Source organism: Phocoena sinus, chromosome 5 (genome assembly GCF_008692025.1).
Source record: "Phocoena sinus isolate mPhoSin1 chromosome 5, mPhoSin1.pri, whole genome shotgun sequence".
Taxonomy (NCBI): Eukaryota; Metazoa; Chordata; class Mammalia; order Artiodactyla; family Phocoenidae; genus Phocoena; species Phocoena sinus.
Window position 1 is genome coordinate 71,351,579 of NC_045767.1, and position 25,386 is coordinate 71,376,964.

The 25,386-nt window shown below is 38.1% G+C and overlaps 1 protein-coding gene across 3 annotated transcripts in view; it reads left to right on the top strand.

Moving 5' to 3' along the window:
• The window catches only part of GABRB1 (gamma-aminobutyric acid type A receptor subunit beta1), a 389,072-nt gene that overhangs the window by 117,244 nt on the left and 246,442 nt on the right, over nucleotides 1-25,386 (top strand). For all 3 annotated transcript variants that reach the window (XM_032632382.1, XM_032632383.1, XM_032632384.1), the window contains exon 4: nucleotides 23,039-23,259. In XM_032632382.1, the coding sequence (XP_032488273.1) occupies nucleotides 23,039-23,259 (221 nt within the window). The remainder of the gene's footprint in view (nucleotides 1-23,038; nucleotides 23,260-25,386) is intronic.

Consider the following 25,386-nt stretch of genomic DNA (forward strand, 5'->3'; position numbering starts at 1 on the left):
TTTCTTCTGAATACCAGTTGTAACTTTTACAGTATTTTATTGGATATTTCTCTTGTCAAAATTTTCTCAGAAATCCTCTCACTGTTGAATCTTATAATCAAATTTATCAAATACTATAGTCTTACAATGATGTACAACAGAAGCCCTTTAGAAATTACAACTAGGCTTCTGTCCTTAAGAGTTTGAAATCAACATTCCTTTTTTAATATCTGGAGGGGGAATTACAAGCGATGGGGATGGGCCATTGTTCCTTGGTGTTGCTGAGTGGGAAAAGCTAAACGGATCATAAGTACATCATGTGTCTTCAGTGGCACTATATCAAAAAAATAGTTTCTGTGAAATACCTGAGATGCTTGCCTCAAGTCCTTATTTTGATGATGCCAAGAATCTCATGAGACAGACTTTACTTAGAACAAAATTAATTGATTAAAGACTTCAATAAAGGGACATAAGAGAACTCTAGGACACATAGAACTTCAAAATTCCTTATTTGTATGCCAAATCAATTAACATAAAAGCTTGGGTGGTGGGGGAAGGGTGTATGTTCACAACTTCATAGCTAGAAATAAGATAAGGTTGAATCTCTATATTATACACTGTCTTCAAAAACTCATATCAGTGTCACCAAGAAATCACTCTTAGCATTGTTTGATCAGTTTATTCATCAAAGCAAATATCCAAGATTATTAATGAATACCTATTATGTTCTGGACATCATGCATGACATGGTAAAAAAAAAAAAAAGACATGAACACTGCCTTCCTTGAAGGCAGAGTCTAGGAAGTGTACAGACGTGTAAATAGATAAGTGCCATTTAGTATATTAAGTTTAATACTAAGGCATAAGAATAGCATAGAGGAGGGAGGGAGTGACTCCCCTGGGGTTCTAGTGCCTAGTGGGATGCCTGGCACATAGTAACTATTCAAAAAATAGTTCATAGATGAATAAGTGATTGCCTTGGGATAAGTTTCAAACAGTAGACATGTCTAAATCAAAACGATTGAAATCCTAAGCTAGGCACTTTCAGGCTGTAAAGAGAAGAGTTGGGTTCCTGTTACTTGAGTTGATAATATGTGGAGGTATCTATAAGAATTTATAAGTCTTAGTACCCACATAGTTGAGCTTTGCTGGAAAATAAAACCCAGCTCAGGATCCACAATTAGTTTGTTTTTTTTTTTCTTCTTTTTTCTGCATGTCTCTGTGTGTCTTTGTTTCCACTCCATACTACTACCTGTGTCCCTACCTTCAAACTCAAGAGTCTTTATCCAGTACAGAACATACATAATATGCAAAATGAATATTCAAGGACAATTCATAGCCCACCACCCAGTCTTTTCAAGTTCTTTCTTTCCACTGGAGAGTTGTGGCTAGCCTGGAGAAGTCGTGTGATAAGAGTAGGGTCAAATACGTACAAAAAATAATGGCTGTGGACATGGCACACCCTCAGAGGACTATTTTACGTGCAGTATATAACAATCACAAAGGGACGCCCAGTGATATCGTGGAAACAACTGAAATAAAGCAACCTCTTGGGGTATCTCTAAGTTACACTTGCAGTAGTTACTATTTGTTGAATACATAACTGTATATTAAGTGCTATCCTAAGCTTTTCATTTTAGTATCTTGATTAATTCCAAACTAATGGTCAGGAAACTGGACCTCAGAAAGGTTAAGTGAATTGGTAACAGAGTTAGTAAAAGACAAAGCTGGAATTGAATTCAGATCTATTTGACTCCAAATCCTATACTCTAATTATGATACTACATGAGACTACAGTTTCTAAAAGTGCAGCTCAGCAGTGGATTTTAGAGAAACTATCACAGCTGACAGCACATCATGCATAACTCAGAAGTGGAGTACTCATACACTGTATTAGAGACCAGACTGTGTGCATTATGCCTGGTCTATCATGCCATGAACAACCAGAATGCCAAAGCTCCTCAGCTGGCTGTACATTATGGAGTGAGCATTATTTATTCATTATTTATTCAGTTCATATTAATATAGTTAATTCTAGTAAACATCTACTGGTGTCTATGTGCTAGATACTGTGGGCATACACAGATGAATGAGACATGGGCCACAACTTTGAAAGCATAGAGTGGGAATACAGGTGAAAAAACCAAATCATGACCATACTGAGTAGAATGGGTAAATGCTGTAGCAGAGAAATGAACAAAGTAACAAAGAGCAGAGGGGAAGATTAATTTGGCTTGGAGTGGGGACTGGGGAATTCTTTGTAGAAACTGGTACCAACTTGGGCCTTGGAGGTAAGTAGGATTTTGAGTTTTAAGAAGAGGAAAAAAATACAACCAAAGACAGAGATATGCAAAAACACTAGAATGTTAAGGAAATAGCCTTTTGTGTCAGCAGGAGGGTACACTTGAGTGGGCAGGTAGTCAAGGGGCAAACAATATTGGAAAAGTAGGTTGAGACAGATTACTGAGAACCTTGCTTGACAAGGCAGAGTCTGGACTTCTGTTTTTTGGAGGTATGGCAACTGTAAGCAGTTTTCTTCTGCCAAGCAGATCTTCCCTGGAATATGAATCAGGAAACCTCACAAATGCTGCCCATGGTGACGCCACACTAAACTACAGCATCATTTGCCTTCTTGTACAGTTGCAGTGTGTCAACCCACTAGTATTTTCAACCACTCCCCTGAAAATTGGGGCTCATGACTGCTGTCCATAGTGTCCTCTTCAAATATGAAGGCCATTGATTACACACATATATGCACACACTTATACCAAAGAAAGGGGATGGAAAAAGAGAGGGAGAGAGAAAGAGATGTGCTGTGAGCACAGGAAGGATTTTTGTGGACTTTTTTTTCATCTTGCAGAAGAAACAAGTTTGATGTAGCATGTCTATTTATAGATCTCTAAAAGTGACTTCTAGTCAGGTAATCTTGCATGTATAACATAATGAATATTGAAATGTAATGGGAACTTTAGATCCTCCTGAAACTAAAGTATTTCAGTGGCAACATCAGAGGGACTGACTCCAAAGGGATGAGATTCGTTACCATGGCATCTCCCAGGCTGACTCATTCATAGATAACGCCTTAAACTTGTGACATGAGAGAAATTGCTTGAGGATTTTTAACACTGTACCAGAATACACATTGCTCCGTGCAGATGAGAAAATACATCAGCATAGCCTTTTCCCCCCCTAAGTCTTTCTATGACGTTTCTAGACAAGATCTCTCTTGTCCTTCAGTCTCTCCCATGTTTGGGTTGGGGAAATGGCTCCAGAGGAGGTGTGGAAAATTGAAGGGAACTCACACTGCTCTTCAGAAATAAAATTCTGCATTATGCTTGCAGATATCACTTTAGAGGCCACACCATTTGCTGATCCTTGATTTCCACTCACATCTGAGCTGGGGATCCAATTTCCAGTGTGCTTCAGTGTTACATGCTTTAGAAACAAATGTGCAAAACCAGAAGTAAGTAAGTTGGAGGGATAGGAAAACACCCAGTACCAGAAATTAAAGATAATAGAACTCTCTTTCTCTTGATCTCCCCCTTTCCTCCTTTAGTATTCATGAAAATGTTTTTACAGGAAACACTAAGAGAATTTTCCAGGTTTACATTCCTTTTGCTGCAGTGCAAAGAGAGTAGAAATGGAAATTGACCAAATAGAAAATGATATAAATGGAGACAGGAACAGATTTCATAGGACTAATGAAAAAATAGACATAGCTCATTTAGGATTCTGAAGAACCCTGAGGGAATACCCAGGTCACTGTTTCTCAAATTAAGACCTGAAAACTAATAACATAATAATCTCCTTGAAAGAATCTATCAAAAAATGTAGATTTCCGGACCGTACTCCTCAGAATCAAACTCAGTAGTCCAAGCAGTCGTGATGGTAATTACGTACATTGAGTGCAAGAATAGTTGATGTAGCCAACCTACTCATTTTACTGGATGTAAGAGCTCCTTGCCTGGGAATTTGATTTCCAAAGATTATCCTTAGGTCTAAAACCCACTTCTCCAAATCCTCAGATTCATTCTCATTAGCAAACCAAGTTTCCCACGTGAATTTTTTTAAGGTAATGTATTAATTTAAAAAAATTATATAAAGCTTAGAATATGACTAATATCCTTTAAGTATCCTTAAAATGAATGTTTTGGAATGTGACACCACAATTTAATTAGAAATTTGATTGACTGGGTAGTAAATTATGCAAGGCAATTTCTTTTCTCTGGGTCATTTTTGTTGCTGAACCCTAACTTTGAAACACATATGTCCCCTGGGGATGGATAAGGCACACTAAAAATGAATAAAATAATATAGTTTAAAAAGTGAGTATTACTGTCATTTACATCTTGTACTTTACATGAGAAAACAGTTTTCTCAGCAAAAGATTGAAAGTTCATTACTGTGGCTTTGGGGGTTTATCTATAGATTTTGATACTGAGAGTATTCATCATCACTAATATCCCATCCCCACCCTTGAGTGATAAGGGATCAATTGCCTTGGATTCAAACACTGAAAGAGTGTTTTGGCTCTCAGCCAGCAGCAGAAGAAAGACTGATATGCATGAAGCTTCTGTCCTAGGCCCTTGTCTTGCCTCAGTCTCTACATTCACTTTGATGACCTCATTTAATCTCATAGCCGCAGTGCTGGTGAGGACTTATTAATCTGTACCCTTGATATCTTTCTACACCTTTATGACAACTAATATATTTAAATCTCCACTTCAAGTACTTCAAAGTAATATCCAACCCAAATACATCAATTTTTCCCTAAATTCTGATACTTTTCTTGCATTTTTGGCTTCATCTCCCATATCCACAGCAGCAGTTTAAATCCATTCTCTTTCCCTTCAGTGTTTTATCTCTACTCCTCCCCTACTTTTTCTATCCCCATTCAGACTCATAGTATGTTTCACTTCTATTACAAAATTTAATTGTTTGTGACTTAGCTACCTGCTTCAGGATTCTTCCTCACTCTAATCATGTATTGATTCATTCAACAAATATTTGTTGGGCACCCACTAACCTGCAGGCCCTGTACTCAGCACTGAGGGATCACCAGATAGATACACTCTCATAGGGGTCACAGTCTAGTGGAGGAAACAGAAGGGCATGAACCAATTTCCTGTGGAATGATGCAAGTTACGATGAGAAGGGGCTACGGAGCAGATGAGAGGGGCCTCCAGTCTGAGGCCTACATCAGTTGGGGATAACCAGGCAAAGAGGCAAGAGAGGAAGAATGAGTGCTCCAGGCCCAGAAGTCTTCATAGCAAGAGAAAACAGCATGTGTTTGAAGAATTGGATGATGGAGTCAAAGAGGAAGCAAGTCAGAAGTGTGGCTGGAGAGAGAGGAATAGAGGAAGCGCATCATTTGCCCTTAGGGTATTTGTATTTTTATCCTCATAACATCGAGGAGCCATTAAAGTTTAACCTTGGGAGCAACATGCTTATAATTGCAATTTTAAACAATTGAAATACCACTTTACCTGCCATACAACAAATGAATTAGAGAAGAGCAAGCATAAATGCAGATGACTAGCCAGGAGCCTATTGCAATAAATCAGGTGAGAAATGATAAAGGCCAAACTAGAGCATAGCAACTGTAAACAGAATAAAGATATGTATGTATATATTTTATGAAATAGAAAGGCCAGGTTTTATTGATTTATTTAATGTGGAAAGCGAGGCAGAGAGGAGTCAAGACTCCTAGTTTCTGATCTGATCCACAAGGTAGATGACTGTACCATTCACTGAGAATAGAGGTAGAGACGGAGGACCAGATCTAAGTGTGGGTGGGCACGATACTGTTTTGGGCCATGGGTGGTTCTTTCATCCAGCATCCCATTATCTCGGTGCTCGAGGCATGGAAGTAAACCACAGTACCCATACCCTCAACCAGCTTATGCTCCCCCACTTCTACTAGAATTTTGTCATGCACACACAATCTTAATTAAAAGATCCTTAACCTGTAGGTACTTACCATGTTTGCCTTTCATCTTACTGTCACTTAGAAATAATTTTTAACAAGGGAAATATAGCTGCTACTATAACTCATGACTGAAGAGGCTTTTATTTGAAAGTGGTAAAATACTTTGGCAGGCTTTTGAATGTGAACGGCATCCCACTAAAAGAAAATTACTCTATTTCCTGTACTCCTCGAAGATTATTATGGAACAAAAATGTTGTCTTTCCCTCAGCTAACATCTGAAGAATCATCAGGGCAGTGATGAACGACGGACTGTATTTAGCATTCCGTGGGGTTGTCAACAGCACACAGATAAGAGCGTGGCAGCCGTGTTCATTACCGTCACCAGCTGATGAACGGGAGTTCATGGATAAAACATCAGAGAGGGCTGAAAAGTCTACATTAGAACTGAATGTTAATGATTAATTGGCATCCATAAAAAAGCAAGGCAGAAGTCAGCCTTAGGCAAGAGATAAAAGTCTTGTCCTAGGAGGAAAATCTTTTGTGCTTGTGATACATGTTTAAGCTATTGCTTGTTATGTGGTACAGTGGAAAGAACTAGGAATTTAAAGTCAGACAGACTTGAGTTCAAATTGCAGCTTTAACTTTTTCTAGCAGAGTCTCTTCTATAAAAAGGGAGCGTTAAGTAATATTAATTAAACTCAGAGTCTCTTCTATAAAAAGGGAATATTAATTTCAACTTTATAGGGTTGTTAATGAGGTTTTTAACAATGTAACATGTAGAAAGTACCTAGTAAATTACCAGTCATATACCTAAACACATTTAGTAGTAGACAGCTCTTATTGTTCAGTATTTAGTGGAGAAAAAATTAATAATTCAAAGAGAATGAAAATACATGTTAGGCATTGTGTTGTTCTGTAACATACTTGAAGCTACTTGATGTTCCTTATTTATTCAATTATAGTTTTACAGTTTTTAAAAACTATTATATACATTATTTCAATCATTTCATCATTTCAACAATCTTGTTGACATTTTTGCCTCCCATCACACAGGTAAGGAGATTATCAGGCTAGCTGACAAATTTGCTTTAAGATCCCAGGACTAATGAACACTGAATCTTTAACTAGATTCCAACTCTCCCAATTCTGTTTTAGCCAAAGACTTAGTTGATCGCTCAGTTTGTTTTAGCATAGTGTTAGCCTGGAGGTTTTATTCCTAGTTGGGTCTAGTCTATATCCTTAATGCAAATCTACTAAGATATGCATGTTTGGTATCGATCCAAGGATGGCTGTGAAACTATATCAGAGGAAAATTAAATTTACCAGAATTACTAGCTTTAAAATTCACAAACCATTTTTTCTACATTGCCAAAGGAATTCTCAAAGTGCTTTTTTGGGTTTTGGGGGGGTTTTTTTGGTCACTGCGTGGTATAAGTTTGCCAAGTCCTTCTGTGCAGCGATATGTGCCAGATCTGGTCAAAGGTTAACAGAAGTTTGAACAGACGCTCAATAAGTTTAAGCCACTGGAGGTGGCCAATATGGATATTTATGAAGCTCTTTGATTCTGTAAACCTGACTTTAAGGCTTTAGTTGATGCTTTCTATAAGTTTGAATTTAGTTCAATATTTAGAAAACGGTTGTACCAAAGGAGCAGCCTGTGGTTTTATTTTTACTTACTTTAGCAAGTTATTATATTAAGCTCCAGAATATGGCATCATATAAGACAAAAGATGCAAAAACACCAGTACTTGTGGTATTTATATCTATCTATCTATCTATCTATCTATCTATCTATCATCTATCATCTATCATCTATCATCTATCTACCAATCTACAGAGAGAGGAGAGATTTATTGCAGCATTATTTTAACTTGTAAAAGAACCTGAGTAATATTCCATTGTATATATGTACCACATCTTCTTTATCCATTCATCTGTCAGTGGACATTTAGGTTGCTTCCATGACCTGGCTACTGTAAATAGTGTTGCAGTGAACATTGGGGTGCATGTGTCTTTTTGAATTATGGTTTTCTCAGGTTATATGTCCAGTAGTGGGATTGCTGGGTCATATGGTAATTCTATTTTTAGTTTTTTAAGGAAACTCCATACTGTTTGCAAGGCAGAAATAGAGACATAGACGTAGAGAACAAATGTATGGACGACCAAGGGGTTGGACGAATTGGGAAATTGGGATTGACATATATACACTAATAGGTATAAAATAAATAACTAATGAGAACCTACTATACAGCACAGGGAACTCTACTCACCACTCTGTTGTGACCTAAATGGGAAGGAAATCCAAAAAAGAGGGGATATATATATATACATATAGCTGATTCACTTCACTGTACAGCAGAAACTAACACAACATTGTAAAGCAACTATACCCCAATAAAAAGAAAAAAAGAAAAAAAATAAGAACCTGAAACAACTTCAATGACCATTAACAAAATAATGACTAATTTCCGTGTTACAGGATACTGTGTAGCCATTAAATGGAATGAGTTGTATCTCTACCCATTGATTTGGAGGAATTTCTGAGTTATTAAGAAAAGAAAGATTCAATAAGGATGGAATGATTTCAGGGAACTTCCATAAATATAGGTTTTAGGGAGTTGAATTAATGGCATAGATATAAAAGGTAAGCCATTTTGATTTAAAATTGTTTTTTATCAAACTGGACCAGGGGAAGGAAAGCCAGCTTGCTTTCTGTTTTACCTCCTCATTTAAAACTGTACTGCATGGTTTCCAATTATCAGGTCCCAGAATTTAAGAAATTACCATTCAGAGATCTCAACTGATTTATGGGTAAATTGACTTTTGAAGACTGGCCTGGGAACACAACCACCCATTACTGTGTTGTCAGTATGGAGACATTAATGTCTGAGGTCTCCACAATCCATTCACAAATGCCATGTTATAATATTATAAGCAGAGCATCAGGGAAATTTATACAGTTAGTGCACTGCACAGACACACCTTGTCCATCGGGTGAATGATGTGGAAATCTAGTCTCTGTTCCTCACCCGCACAAGCTCTGTATCCTACTGTGGGGCTGAGGTAGCAGGAGGAAGAAAAGCTATTGTGTAATTCTTAGAAATAGATTTTTTTTTTTAACACTCCCCATAAAGGTAGAGAAATGTATCAAAGTATAATTGGGACCCAAGGAATAGGGACAAGGTAATCGGGAAAGAAGACAAAAGGAAAATCTCTGCTCCCATGAGAAGGGGCAGGTACAGACTATGGTGGCCTTAAATCAGTGGTTATCAACCAGGGAGAATTTCGCTCCCCTCCCCCCCATCCCGGGCACATGTGGCAATGTCTGCAGCCATCACTAATTGCCATGACTGAGGGGCTGCTACTGGAATCTAGTGAATAAAGGCCAGGGGTGATGCTAAACATCCCAGAATACATAGATGCAGCTTCTTACATCAAATACGTATTCAATCCAAAATGTTCATAGTGCTGAGGTTGAGAAAGTAGACCCTAAATGAACAAACACCCTATTTAAAAAGAGACTAAAATGTTAGGAAGGAATGAAGGTTTGCCAAAAGGAGATTGGCCCTAAAATCACATCTTGTCTGATGTATTATTCTTCCTGAAAATTAAATATTTTATTATTGTAGCCATTGTTTTAAGCTATTTAATAAGCTGCCACGTAATGTTTTTTTTTTTTTTTTTTTTTTTTTGCGGTACGCGGGCCTCTCACTGTTGTGGCCTCTCCCATTGCGGAGCACAGGCTTTCGGATGCGCAGGCTCAGCGGTCATGGCTCACGGTAGCAGCCGCTCCGCGGCATGTGGGATCTTCCCGGACCGGGGCAAGAACCCGTGTCCCCTGCATCGTCAGGCGGACTCTCAACCACTGCGCCACCAGGGAAGCCCCGTAATGTGTTTTTAACGTGAAAGAAAAAAAACGTGTCTCCTGGTTCCAAAATCTTCTCAAAAAGTAACTAGTTTTATCTGATTTGAAGTATGCCATTTTCTACAATTGCTGCACAAATAAGAAATCTAAATCTCGGGAGAATTTTCCCTTGATATCTTCTTCCATTCATTATTTATATAGAACCATTACTGAAAACTCCTTCCTGAACTTCTAAAGTTCAAAATATGGAAGTCACAGAAGATGCTGTCCAAAGATTTTCAGTCTGCTGTGTAAACACAATAAATGTTAAAAAAGAGAGATTCACAGAAGTGAATATGATATGATGCTATTTTAAAAAAATAATCACAAAAGTTCTATCCATATGTATATATGTTCCTAGATAATTGCATAAGCATAAGCAAACATATAAAAGGTTGCTCACCGGGCTTCCCTGGTGACACAGTGGTTGAGAATCTGCCTGCCAATGCAGGGGACACGGGTTCGAGCCCTGGTCTGGGAAGATCCCACATGCAACGGAGCGACTGGGCCCGTGAGCCACAACTACTGAGCCTGTGTGTCTGGAGCCTGTGCTCCGCAACAAGAGAGGCCACGACGGTGAGAGGCCTGTGCACCGCGATGAAGAGTGGCCCCCGCTCGCCGCAACTAGAGAAAGCCCTCGCACAGAAACGAAGACCCAACACAGCCAAAAATATAAATAAATAAATGAATTAATTTAAAAAAAAAGGTTGGTCACCAAATTACTAACTAGTGAAAGAAAGTACAATGCAGGAAGAGAGATTGCTGAACAATGAATAAATAGGCAAGCAAACAAACAAATATCTGTGGAAAAAAGTAACAATGCTTATGATAAAAAGTAGTATATATAGAATGATTTTATTTCTTTTAAAGTAGATAGAAAAAAATTAGATACCAAATGTTGATGGTGATTATCTCTGAATGGAAAATTAAAACAAACAAACAAAAACAAAACACAAGACGGTACAGAAAAGAGAGGATGGAACAAGAGAGTGAATGTAATAAATTTGATATTTGGGCATTATAATTTGCTGCCTATTCTATTTTGAGAGTTCCCCAGGGACTCCCCAGAGATCATTACCTACTGTCTCTTTAGGATGATAATTTGAAGGAAATCCATCTTCCTGTTAGGAAGTTTGAGAATAAGCGTTTTGAAAGTGTCCTAAGGATATCTTCCTGGGAAGGCAAGTTGAAGCTCTAAGAGATATCAGAAAGTGCTTGATTCTGGAGAGAGATATTCCTGTAGCCCTTAACAATCCCTCTTATTCCACCCTATTTATTTTATTTTATTTTATTTTTTCACCCTATTAATTTTAGTTAAGAGTTCCTAAGATCTCATTCTCCTCCAAGAATACAATACCAGACCTAGAATTTTTGCTATTGACTGCTCCCTTTTAAGCTCTGTACACATTACAAGATCATAAATCACAAGAGAATACTGCCTTCCTGCACTAGAAAATGATCACAGATTTTTTTTTTCATCTCTTCTAAGTAGTGTGTGTTTTGATAGAATCTTGGTTTAATTCTGATTCTCATATCCTTTCCCAGTTTAGCTCAGTCTATAGCTTGGACTTTGCAAGTTGCCATGCATAAATACCACATGTTGGTTTTCATTCTGGTCATTCATACTCCAACTCAGGATAGTCAGCCAAAACCACCACATTCTGCATTAGATCCTCCATGAAATTGATTTTATTTTGTTCTTACTTAGATATTGGGGAAAATGGAAACTAATTTTCTATGATCCTCTGGAACTAAGGAACTTTGAAAAAACTTTAGTGTGTCATAGATAATTAATTATGTGGTTTTAAATGTCAGTAGTTTATGAATCATTCTCCTGATAAATTAATCATCAATCTAATATTTTATTGAAAATTTTGAATATTGACTCACTTGTAAATGAGCTTGAAAGTTTCTCTACATAGAGATCTATTTTTAAAGCTTTAGTATAAATAGGCTAATACTTCCAAAATGACAAGTTATTACTAGAACTATCAATGAAATTTCATTTGATATAATTCAAAATATATCTATTAATACTTTGTAGAAAGTCACTATTAATTCATTCCTAACGACTAAGTTTTTTTAAACGCCATATGCTTTTATCATCTCCCAGAAATTTATCAATTTCCTATATTCGTGGGAATTATGAACTCATTAATCGTGAGTTGTTAGAGAATGGAAATTCTGGATTATTAATTATTTTAGCTAACTGAGAGTTCCCATGTATGTTACCTAAGGATAACCAATATTTCAAAGTTTAAGATGAGTTGGCACTAACATACTTAGTGCTGATATCAGGTGCCCCAAACACACAGCACTACTTATTTCACATTCAGTTAACATATTTGAGCACTTGCTATCACTGGTGCACTAAGCTAGGGCCTAAAAATATAAACGTTTGCCCTTGGGAAGCTCCAAGTCTAGTGGGGCTGAGAAATAATTACAAAATAAGTACTACAATCAAAGCAGAAGAGGAGAGTTCTGAGAACTCAAAAGAGTGACTAATCCCAGAATCAAATTTCCCCAGGGGTGCTATCCTCGTCTCACCGTCTACTGTCTCCATGGTGAGCTACTCCATTCCCACGGCTGCATATATCCCTCATGACTCACTTAGCTTTGTTTCTCCCTAAGCCCTGCCTTCCTATATTCTGGCACATAACTACTTACTTGGCACCTCTATCTGCAAGTGCCACTGACACCCACAACTCAAAGTAGCCCGAAATAAATGAGTCATTTTCAGTCCCAAATCTTCAATTCTTACTATTGTTATCCATCTACTCACTTGGGTCAGAAACCCTGTAGTCATCCTTGATGACCCCTTCTCTCTATCCTCCCAGATCTAAAGGTCACCCCAAATTCTGCCTTAACTATTTCTGTTTTCTCTCCTCTACCTCCCCTTTAGTGCTGTGTTAACTCTACATTCTCTATACTCTAGGTGAATGCCAGAGCTTGTTAAGCTGCTAACCTCTTACTCAATAATCTTGTCTCTTGCAGTAGGCAGCCACCAATGAAGAAAAGTGGAATCACTCTGAGTTCTCTGAGTATTTGAGGTGGGGGAAATTTCACACAGGGAGCTGGTTACAAAGGTAATGGAAGGACTGAGAAGCCTATGGAGGCCAGGGGGACAGCTTGGAAATGAACAATGCTCAGTTTCGCCTCCTAGCCTTGGGGCTCCTAGGAGGCAGGCAGGGAAGATGTATTACCCAACGTTCTCTCCTCAGCCTCTGGCAAAATGCAATTTTTTCAATCTAGTCAACAATCATGAAATGTTGACAGAATGAATTAGTCATTCTAATAACCTAAGATCTTTTGACCTAGAAGTTTCTAGAAAATTTTCCCTGCTTCAGGCCCAACATTTCAATATATCTTACCATGGAAACAACTTTAATTATTTGCACTTCTGATTATTTAGGTTTTAGATTATAAGACATTTAAACTGTCACAGTATGAAACACAAATTTTATCATATCCTTTTCAAGAAATTGGATTCATTGTATAGAAAAAAGCGTTTTCCTATTTTTAAAGAAAATAAATCTTTACAGCTTCTAAAGTAGATATCAGATCACAAATGCTGAAATTTTTATATTGTATAGTTTCAGTTTTATATATTGAGACTCTCCTGAAGTTCATTGCATCAGAACACAAGTTTGTACTCCAGTTGTCATGTCAGTGTCATATGAGCCCACGCGATTTCCATAGATGACTCTCATTGGTATAAGCCCATAACTCTCAATGTTTTTGTTCATCCACAAGATTGATTCATTCCAGAATAGTTCAGAACAAAACACAGACTGACAAAAAGTCTGACTACACAGATGGATAAACCAAATGGGGCTATTTAGGATGAGACAAATGTAAAAGAAGATTATGTTCTCTGAGGCATAGTACAGGCTACAGTTAGTGAAAAAAAATCAATAAAAATAAGAACATGGGCTTTGGCAAAATGAGAATGCATGTAGTTTAAAGATATTGTAACAAAACGTGGCTAGGGAGTAAGCACAACAAATATATATTAATAGCATGATATTAGGTGATAGATTAAAAATTAACAGAAAATCTGGAGATGCAGTGATGCGTTTCTGATGCAGAATATACTCAATGGTGACACTGATACACAAAGCATTCATTTAAACAAGAGGTTGCATTAGAAACAGGTGTGGTGTGGTTCATTTTAATTACAACCTAAATTGGTGTATTCATCAGGCAATTTTTCGCTAAAGTTTGTTTTCATGAGATGCAAGTTGTGTGAGATTTGTTTGTTTTGTTTTCCTATCCTTATAAGAAATACTACCAATTGCCAGCATATACATTAGTTTCCACGTTACTTTTCTTGATAATTGTCGTTGTGTTTGACAGGGAATTTTCTCCATAGAAGTAAATATGTTTTCCTTCTCTCTCCTTGCTCTCTTGGTTAATAAACAAGATCAAATATATCTCCCTCCACTTTTTTCCAGTCATTTAACATCTCCGAGTCTCAGATTTTCATAATACCTCCCTTTTTGAAGTTAGGGAGATGGGCCAGATGATTGAGGTTTTCTGGGTTTCTTAATATGTATAATTATTGCTTAATGAGATTCTGGTATAGACATCAATCAGCATAATTATTATGGGGTTTTTTTGGTCGAAGGAAATAAAGATGGAATCAAATTAGCACAAGGAAAGTGAAGTTTGTTGTAATAATACAAAGAGGGTTCATTAGAGGTTGAAGTATTAAACATGTCCAGACCTCAGGAGAACTAGAAATAGGAAGCAGAAAGTCTTTATGAACTTGGTCACTCATTCTCTAATGATGCTGTTTCTCTTATGGCTATTTTCTGCATCTTTCTCCATTTGTTTCTTCTTTTGCAAGCTGGCTTCCTCTTTTTATTCATAGTCTCTCCTCTCTTATAAATTCATAATAGCAGTGCAGCACTAGTTCTATGTCATGACCTTTGCACTTGGTCCCACAGCTCCTGTATCAGATCCTTTATCCAATAGCAAATTTCGGGGACAGGACTTTGTTTGGTCCATCTCATCTTTTTGAGCCAGGCACAGTTTGATCACCTGCCTATGGACCAGCTGGTCTTAACTTAGACATCTACTCTTCATTCCCAAGGTGTGAGGAGGGCAGAATCGTGTGATATAGAACGTGGTCATGCTCAATCAGCAGGGACTGTAGGCATGGCAGTTTCCATCACAGAAGGTTCTGTGGAAGTGATGCACAGCTCTACTATATCAGCCTTTGGGGAAAGCAGCCTTAGCTTTGGAAAGAGTGGATTTCAGAGTTCAATGAACTGGCATAAATGTTTTATAAGGAACAGGGATTTGTGCTTGGGACTCCTTATGATGTATAATGTACAATCAAATCAGTGAAAGATAAAATGCAAATGTGTGCAGGGGCCTTGGTTCTTTCATATATATATATGAAAGTTCTCCCTTTTCTTGGGAACAGTTTGAAAAGGAGGGATTGCTCACATGATCCTTCTGAGCAGATGCAATGTTACTAGATGTTAAAGCAATATTTTGTCTCTTCACTATCAAGTTAGTTTGAGATGTGTACTGACTATGGAGGCAGCTAATAAGAGACTTCACTTTTCCAGCCCACTATGAAGTCTTCTTAGAGCTCATTCTGATAAAATGCATACCTAAACCATATAACTCTTTCTCCCTCCTCTGATGCTAGATAATTAATGGATTTTTATCAAATGATTTATTACGTTGAAGTGGCAAATTGTAAACCATCTAATGCTAGCGTCCCTTACACAAAGTTTTGAGGAATATATAAAATTTCAAGTAGACATGTTGTTGATGATAAAGGATTTTGAAATATTTGACTGATACTAAAAAGGAAGATATTTTCATTTAAAGCAGGGTTTCATAGCCTTGACATTACTGACATTTGGAGCCAGATAATTCTTTGTTGTAGGGGATGCACTGTTCAGTATATTAGGTTGGGGAGCATCCCTGGCCTTTACCCACAGATGCTAGTGTTACCAAGTCCAAGCTCTTACTGCCCACCACACAACAGGCCAGTAAATTGAGAGATGAGGTGTTGGGGCAAGGAGTAGCTACTTCGTTTAGAAAGATAGAAAACTGAGAAGATGGCGGACTAGTGTCTCAAAGAACCATCTTACTCGAGTTACAATCCAACTTTTTACGTCTATATGAAAGGAAAAGTGTTAAGCCTTTAAAGGTCAAGCCTGGGAGGCAGAACATGAAGAAAGGGCTATTATGTATATTCCAGGCTATAGGAAACCTTCTTTTACAAAGGTGCAGAGCTAGCATGCTAAGACAGGCAATAGAGCACAAAGGTTAAAACTAAAAGAATAGGTCCAATATGGAGTCAGGTTTGTTCTTCTCTGTGATGTTAGTTGCACACATGGTACTCCCAGTTGTAACAACCAAAACTGTCTCCAGACATTGCTAAATGTCCTCTGGGAGACAAAAATCACCCAGATTTTAAAACTACTGATCTGAAAAGAATGTTACCTTTCTCTATCTGACTTATTTCACTAAGCATAGTACCCTCCAGTTCCATCCATGTTACAAATGGCAAAATTCCATTCTTTTTATGGCTGAGTAATATTCCATTGCATATACACACACACACACACACACACACACACACACACACACACACACACACACACCACATCTTTATCCATTCATCTGTTGATGGACATTTAAGTTGATTCCATATCTTGGAATGCTAAGTGTATGCTATCACTTATATGTGTAATCTAAAAAGTAAAACAAATGAATGAATATAACAAAACAGAAACAGACTCACAGATATAAAGAATAAACTAGTGATTACAAGCTGGGAGGGAGAAAGGGGGAGGGGAAAGTTAGGGGTATGGGATTAAGAGGTACAAACTACTATGTATAAAATAAATAAGTTACAAGGATATACTGTACAACATAGGGAATATAGCCAATATTTTGTAATAACCTTAAATGGAGTATAATCTACAAAAATTTTGAATCACTATGTTGTACACCTGAAACTAATATAATATTGTATATCAACTATACTTCAATAAAAATAAGTAAATAAATAAAAATAATGTTTCCTTTATTCTCCAAAGAATTGCTTTGATTTATTAGAAATATTTTTATTTTTTTTAAACATTTTTAGATTTAAAAAGTATGGGTTTTGGAGTTTAATTGTGCCCTACTAATTTGGTATCGTCTAACCTGATTTTCCTCAATGAATCAAATTCTCTCATGCCTGAGTTAGCCTGACGAATTTCATTAGCAATCTCATACCAGTTAATCCCATTAATTTGCCTCAGTGTCGAGTCCCCTATGGCCCATAGTTTCTAAATACGTCACACTTTCTCTCAAGGAGTAGACTGCACACTTGAGAAAGCTGGTTGAACACTTAAAACACACCTTGAACAAAAATGATTTCAGCATTCTTGGCCAAAGTATTAATACCTTTTATTTCTTTCCAAAAACTTTCCATCCTCCCTGGAGTGCTTGTACTTTAGACTAATGAAGGATTAATAAAAAACCTGTTGTAACAGAGAGCAAAATACAGTAATTTTAAGCCTTTCTTTTCCATCTAAGAATAGAATACACCAAAACGATACCGTAGGCTTTATCATATGCAGATGTGACTATTAATATTTAAGGTGCAGATAGAAAAAATAATATATTTAAAATTCAGTAAGTAGTTTCCCAGAGGTATAGATCATAAATTCTCTCAGGGAGAATTTGCCTATCTCACAAGGTTGTGAAAACCACAGAGCACAGAGCACTTTCTAGAAGGAAATTATTGTCATGCATGTGGTAAAATATACATAGTAAGGATATATTGCTCTGTTTCAGGTCTTTCCATATTTTGCATCATTATCATCACAATTATCATTAGCTTCAAAAAGTTTTTTTAAGGTTATCAAACTCATGGGTCCATATTACCATTTATCATAGAATCAGGTCCCAGATTAAGATAGCAATGAATAAGAAGAAAAGTCCTGAAAGATACTTATTCCACATCACCCACTTCCCAATGTAAAATACTAGTATCCATGAATTTCCACTGAATGACTTCTTATTGCAAACAGGGTAAGTTACCTATTTGCAAACAGGGTAAGTTACCTTATTGCAAACAGGGTAAGTTACCAAGAAGTTATCTATTTTGTCTGATGAGAATTGCTACTCCAGCTTTCTTTTGGTTTCCATTTGCATGGAATATCTTTTTCCATCCCCTCACTTTCAGTCTGTATGTGTCTCTAGGTCTGAAGTGGGTCTCTTGTAGACAGCATATACATGGGTCTTGTTTTTGTATCCATTCACCCAGTCTGTGTCTTTTGGTGGGAGCATTTAATCCATTTACATTTAAGGTAATTATCGATATGTATGTTCCTATTCCCCTTTTCTTAATTGTTTTGGGTTTGTTATTAGTTTCTTGCCTAGAGAAGATCCTTTAGCATTTGTTGTAAAGCTGGTTTGGTGGTGCTGAACTCTCTCAGCTTTTGCTTTTCTCTAAAGGTTTTAATTTCTCCATCAAATCTGAATGAGATCCTTGCTGTGTAATCTTGGTTGTAGGTTTTTGTCCTTCATCACTTTAAATATATCCTGCCAGTCCCTTCTGGCTTGTAGAGTTTCTGCTGAAAGATCAGCTGTTAACCTTATGGGGATTCCCTTGTGTGTTACTTGTTGTTTTTCCCTTGCTGCTTTTAATATGTTTTCTTTGTATTTAATTTTTGACACTTTGATTAATATGTGTCTTGGCATGTTTCTCCTTGGATTTATTCTGTATGGGACTCTCTGTGCTTCCTGGACTTGATTAACTATTTCCTTTCCCATATTAGGGAAGTTTTCAACTATAATCTCTTCAAATATTTTCTCAGTCCCTTTCTTTTTCTCTTCTTCTTCTGGAACCCCTATAATTCGAATGTTGGTGCGTTTAATGTTGTCCCAGAGGTCTGTGAGACTGTCCTCAGTTCTTTTCATTCTTTTTTCTTTATTCTGCTCTGCAGTAGTTACTTCCACTACTTTATCTTCCAGGTCACTTATCCGTTCTTCTGCCTCAGTTATTCTGCTATTGATTCCTTCTAGAGTATTTTTAATTTCATTTATTGTGTTGTTCATCATTGCTTGTTTCATCTTTAGTTCTTCTAGGTGCTTGTTAAATGTTTCTTGCATTTTCTCTATTCTGTTTCCAAGATTTTGGATCATCTTTACTATCATTATTCTGAATTCTTTTTCAAGTAGACTGCCTATTTCCTTTTCATTTGTTAGGTCTGGTGGGTTTTTATCTTGCTCCTTCATCTGCTGTGTGTTTTTCTGTCTTCTCATTTTGCTTATCTTACTGTGTTTGGGATCTCCTTTTTGCAGGCTGCAGGTTCGTAGTTCCCATTGTTTTTGGTGTCTGTCCCCAGTGGCTAAAGTTTGTTCAGTGGGTTGTGTAGGCTTCCTGGTGGAGGGGACTAGTGCCTGTGTTCTGGTGGATGAGGCTGGATCTTGTCTTTCTGGTGGGCAGGTCCACGTCTGGTGGTGTGTTTTGGGGTGTCTGTGGACTTATTATGATTTTAGGCAGCCTCTCTGCTAATGGGTGGGGTTGTGTTCCTGTGTTGCTAGTTGTTTGGCATAGGGTGTCCAGCACTGTAGCTTGCTGGTTGTTGAGTGAAGCTGGGTGTTGGTGTTGAGATTGAGATCTCTGGGAGTTTTTCGCCGTTTGATATTACGTAGAGCTGTGAGGTCCCTTGTGGACCAGTGTCCTGAAGCTGGCTCTCCCACCTCAGAGGCACAGCAGTGACTCCTGGCTGTAGCACCAAGAGCCTTTCAGCCACACGGCTCAGAATAAAAGGGAGGAAAAAATAGAAGGAAAGAAAGAAAGAGGATAAAAAAATAAAATAAAGGTCAAATAAAATAAAGTTATTAAAATAAAATATAATTATTAAAAATGTTTTTAAAAAGTAAAAAAACAAACAAAAAAACACGGACGGATAGAACCCTAGGACAAATGGTGGAAGCAAAGCTATACAGACAAAATCTCACACAGAAGCATACACATTAGACACTCACAAAAAGAGGAAACGGGGGAAAAAATCATAAATCTTGCTCTCAGAGTCCACCTCCTTAATTTGGGATGATTGGTTGTCTATTCATGTATTCCACAGATGCAGGGTACATCAAGTTGATTGTGGAGCTTTAATCCGCTGCTTCTGAGGCTGCTGGGAGAGATTTCCCTTTGTCTTCTTTGTTCTCACAGCTCCCAGGGTTCCGCTTTCAGTTTAGCCCCGCCTCTGCGTATAGGTCGCCGGAAGGCGTCTGTTCTTCGCTCAGACAGGAGGCGTAAAGGAGCCGCTGATTCGCGGGCTCTGGCTCACTCAGGCCGGGGTGGGGTGGGGGCGGAGGGAGGGGCACAGCGTGCGGGGCGGGCCTGCGGCGGCAGAGGCCGGCATGACGTTGCAGCAGCCTGAGGCGCGCCGTGCGTTCTCCTGGGGAAGTTGTCCCTGGATCCCGGGACCGTGGCAGTGGCGGGCTGCACAGTCTCCCCGGAAAGGAGGTGTGGAGAGTAACCTGTGCTCGCACACAGGCTTCTTGGTGGCAGCAGCAGCAGCCTTAGCGTCTCATGCCCGTCTCTGGGGTCCGCGCTTTTAGCTGTGGCTCGCGCCCGTCTCTGGAGCTCCTTTAAGCAGCGCTCTTAATCCCCTCTCTTGGCGCACCAGGAAACAAAGAGGGAAGAAAAAGTCTCTTGCCTCTTCGGCAGGTCCAGACTTTTCCCCGGACTCCCTCCCGGCTAGCCGTGGTGCACTAACCCCCTGCAGGCTGTGTTCACGCCGGCAACCTCAGTCCTCTCCCTGTGTTCCGACCGAAGCCGGAGCCTCAGCTCCCAGCCCCGCCCGCCCCGGCGGGTGAGCAGACAAGCCTCTCATGCTGGTGAGTGCCGGTCGGCACTGTTCCTCTGTGCGGGAATCTCTCCGCTTTGTCTCCCTCACCCGTGTTGCTGTGCTCTCCTTTGTGGCCTTGAAGCTACCCCCCTCAGCCACTCGCAGTCTCCGCCCGCGAAGGGGCTTCCTAGTGTTTGGAAACCTTTCCTCCTTCACGGCTTCCTCCCACTGGTGCAGGTCCCATCCCTATTCTTTTGTCTGTGTTTATTCTTTTTTCTTTTGCCCCACCCAGGTACGTGGGGGGGTTTCTTGCCTTTTGGGCGGTCTGAGGTCTTCTGCCAGTGTTCAGTAGGTGTTCTGTAGGAGCTGTTCCACGTGTAGACGTATTTCTGATGTATCTTGTGGAGGAAGGTGATCTCCGCGTCTTACTCTTCCGCCATCTTCCTCCAAGACTCTTATTTGTATTTTATAAGTTTTTACTCATCACACATTAAAACTTTCTTTGTTGAGGAGAATGTGGAGTGAGGATTTTGCCCCATGGTCTCATTGTGAGGAAATCCTCTGTAGCGCTCACGAGAGTTGGAGGCTAATGTGTATTCAACGTGAGTAGTGAAACATGTAACCCATGCTGACTGTGCTGAGCTAGTCATTCATTTTCTTACATTGTCTGAATTACAAACAAGACCCCAACAACAAGACTTACAAGACAGACAATTGCTTACTTTCATGGTTACCAGGGTCCTTCTTCCTGCAGGTTCTTTTATAAACATCTCTTTAAAAGTGGAAATGCTTATGAAAACGAATATGTGCACTCCAAATAATTTGGAAGTATGATATTAATCTTTACATAGCAACAAACAATTTTTGAAGATAATATATTTGTTTAGCATGTTACTTTCTAAAGTACTTGCACCATGATTCTCCCAAGTGATGCTTTCAATAAGCTAGTAAAATGCTATTTTTATTTTAGAAATGAGACATCTGACATATAAGGGGTTAAGTTAGTTGCTCATGGTTACATAGCTCTACATGTGGTAGGTTTTGGAATGGAGGTGTTTTAGAATCTAAGGCCCAGAATCTGTTCAATTCATTGTCCTCCAAAAAGGTATTGATGTAAAGAGCTTGAAGAGGATGCAAATGCGGATGTTAGCAGTTGAGAAGAGAATTGTGTATAACCCTGTGGGTTCTCTTTTTCTGTTAAATGAAGGTAAGGTGGAAGGAGGTTTCAGACCTATAAAAAGGATATTGTATGATTAGTAGCGAAGAGCAAATGTCCTTGTCATTGAACAAGAAAGAATGGCTTTGAATTATTGCAAGATTATTTCTGAGTAAACAGTGTAAGCATTCTTGAATATAGTGGTTAAAGGACATTGGAACTCATTATCCAGAACGAATATTGTCTTATCATTTAAGATATTTCAGAAATTCATAAATATCCATATAGGTATCTAGATGAAGTGCAATTTGCCCAGATGTAAGACATGATCAGAGCCAGTGCTTCCCAAACAGTGGTATATATAACAATGGCAGTACACAGAGTTGTGAAGGAATTATGACGTGTTTTCTTAATTGTTGCTAAAGCATCCAGCTAAAGCTGTTGACAGATAAATATCCTTTAAAAGAAAAAGTGAACCTTCTGTTTTTGTAATATTGGGACTGCATCTTAAGTCTTTATGATTTTACTGCTACCTCTTATTCTTTTAATGGACAATTATACTTTGTATTAATAGAGTTCTTTAAAAACATACAACTAAAGCTCTAAGATAATCTTCACCATTCCTCTCCTGTGAGCTTGACACATTTATTGAGCCCAAATCTTCCTGTCTCTCACTGCTAGGGGAAACCTGGGCAGAAAGAAAAGTGCAAAGGTATGTCCTTAGTGTAACCTTTTACAGGAGATGGGGAAACAAACTCGAGTATAAACTCATCTCTGAACTCAAACCAATTCCTGAATCAAGCAGTACTATAAATACAATATCCAGAGGTAGATTTTTGTGAACATGAATCTACAGGTACAACTTCCCTTTACAGCCTTCCCCATGATATCATTACCTTAACATCAAACCTTAAAATTCAATTAAATGGATTTACTCTATATTGGTGCAAATGCTTCTGCATGCATTCAATTATTGCACTAGTACTTCTAACCTATCGGTTGCCCTATACTTGGAGGTGCAAATTTCAATATATTCAAATATAACCTTGTAGGGGAGGTTGGTGAGTCAACCTAGCACAGGGAGATCAGCTCAGTGCTTTGTGACCACAGAATGGTGAGTCTCTAGGTATCCACAGTACCACATGCTATCACATTCTTTTTAGATGGTGATGATGATGATGATGATGATGATGATGGTGGTGGTGATGATGGTAAAATTCTTTGTTCGGTTTCCTTTTTTTTTGCAGGATTATACACTCACCATGTATTTCCAGCAGTCTTGGAAAGACAAAAGGCTTTCTTATTCTGGAATCCCACTAAACCTCACGCTAGACAACAGGGTAGCTGACCAACTCTGGGTACCAGACACCTACTTTCTGAATGACAAGAAATCATTTGTGCATGGGGTTACAGTGAAAAATCGAATGATCCGACTGCATCCTGATGGAACAGTTCTCTACGGACTCCGGTAAACAGCTTTGTGGTTTTTTTTTTCCTGTTGTTGTTCACGTTGTTGTTTAATTTTTACTCTTGGAAATGGACAGAGGGGGAGAAAGGCAAGTAGGTGAATATATAGACTCTTTAATCTTTATAATAAAATTATAATAAAGTTCAGAAAATCTCTTTAGAACAATTCGAGCTAAATCTAGACAACTTTGTCCATCAAAGGAAAGTGAATTTTTTTTGCCGTGATCCTCAAATAATAAACATAGTAATAAGAATATGTGTTTTTGTTAGACAGATTTCACATCCAGCTTATTCTAGAAGTTAATTTTTTTTTAGCCAATTGTTTGATTATCTTCGGTCCACCCAGACTCAATTACAATGTGTTCTAGGTATTCTCTATAGCTACTTAATTATGAAATGGAATTGAGAAACAACATTTTGAAGAAATAGGAAAATATTTTGTGGTGACTTTTAGAAGTTGCAAAGTGATTTTATTCCCTTAAATCTCTTATGTTTTCATTTTTATTTTCATGTATGTGATCCACATTAATTTTTGTGTTTCTTATGAGGTAGAGATTGAGGTTCATTTTTTTCCATATGGCTTTACAGTTATTCTAGTACTGTTTATTGAAAAGACTTTGCTTTTCCCTTCAGATAGTGTTGGTACCTTTGACTGAATAATTGGGGGTCTATTTCTAGGCTTTATTTTGTTCCACTGTTCTTTTGGTCTGTCCTTAGACAGTATCACACTATTTAATTAGCATAGCTATTTGTTAACTTATGAAGTCACATAATGTAAGTTCTTCAACTTTATACTGACTGTTTAAAAATTGCTTTGGAAATTCTAGGTTCTTTGCATCTCCCTATAACTTTTAGGATCAACTTGTTGATTTCTACCCAGAAAAGTCTGCTGGGCTTATAATTAAGTGTATTGAATCTATAGATCAGTTTGGGAGGGATTGACAATTTAAAACTATCAGGTTTTCTAACCATGAATATATCTTTATATGTTTATGTTACCTTTAATTTCTATCAACAATGTTTTGCACGACAGAGTGTTTTGTTTCATTAATTTTTTTTAAAGAATCAAGTGTAAAAGAGGTATTATACCCTTATAGAGGTCTGTTACTAACACTCAGGTAGTTAAGGGTTGATTAAAACTTTTAGGCTACAATTCAAATCAGCTACCAGTTTTACCAAAGAAATATTTGAATTGTAACATGTTATTGTAGGATGTGTAGAGTGGTGGTTCTTTAACCTTTGTTAATCTTTGTGATCCCTTTGAGAAGCTGATGAAATTTTCCTATTATTTTAGAGTATTCATAAGTGCCCTAAAATCCTTTTATATGGCATCAATGCCAAGCTAAAACTGTGGTTAAGGGCCAACAGTCTAGAATTAATGTGTGTCCAATATCCGAAAACAAAATGCAAGTGAAAAGAATTTATCTGTGGTAAAACTTTTTTTTTAAACATCTTACTGGAGTATAATTGCTTAACGTTGTTGCATTAGTTATCTGGATATAAAAAAATGAATCAGCTATATGCATACGTATAGCCCCATATCCCCTCCCTCTTGCGTCTCCCTCCCACTCATCCTGTCCCACCCTCTAGGTGGTCACAAAGCAACGAGCTGATCTCCCTGTGCTAGGCAGAAGCTTCCCACTAGCTATCTATTCTACATTTGGTAGTGTATATATGTACATGCCACTCTCTCACTTCGTCCCAGCTTACCCTTCCCCCTCCCCATGTGTTCAAGTGCATTCTCTACGTCTGCGTCGTTATTCCTATCCTGCCCCTAGGTTCTTCAGAACCCTTTTTTTTTGTAGATTCCATATATATGTGTTAGCATACGGTATTTGTTTTTCTCTTTCTGACTTACTTCACTCTGTATGACACACTCAAGGTCCAACCACCTCACTACAAATAACTCAACTTCGTTTCTTTTTATGGCTGAGTAATATTCCATTGTATATATGTGCCACATCTTCTTTATCCATTCAGCTGTCGACTGACACTTAGGTTGCTTCCATGTCCTGGCTATTGTAAATAGAACTGCAGTGAACATTGTGGTACATGACTCTTTTAGAATTATGGTTTTCTCAAGATATATACCCAGTAGTGGGACTGCTGGGTTGTATGGTAGCTCTAT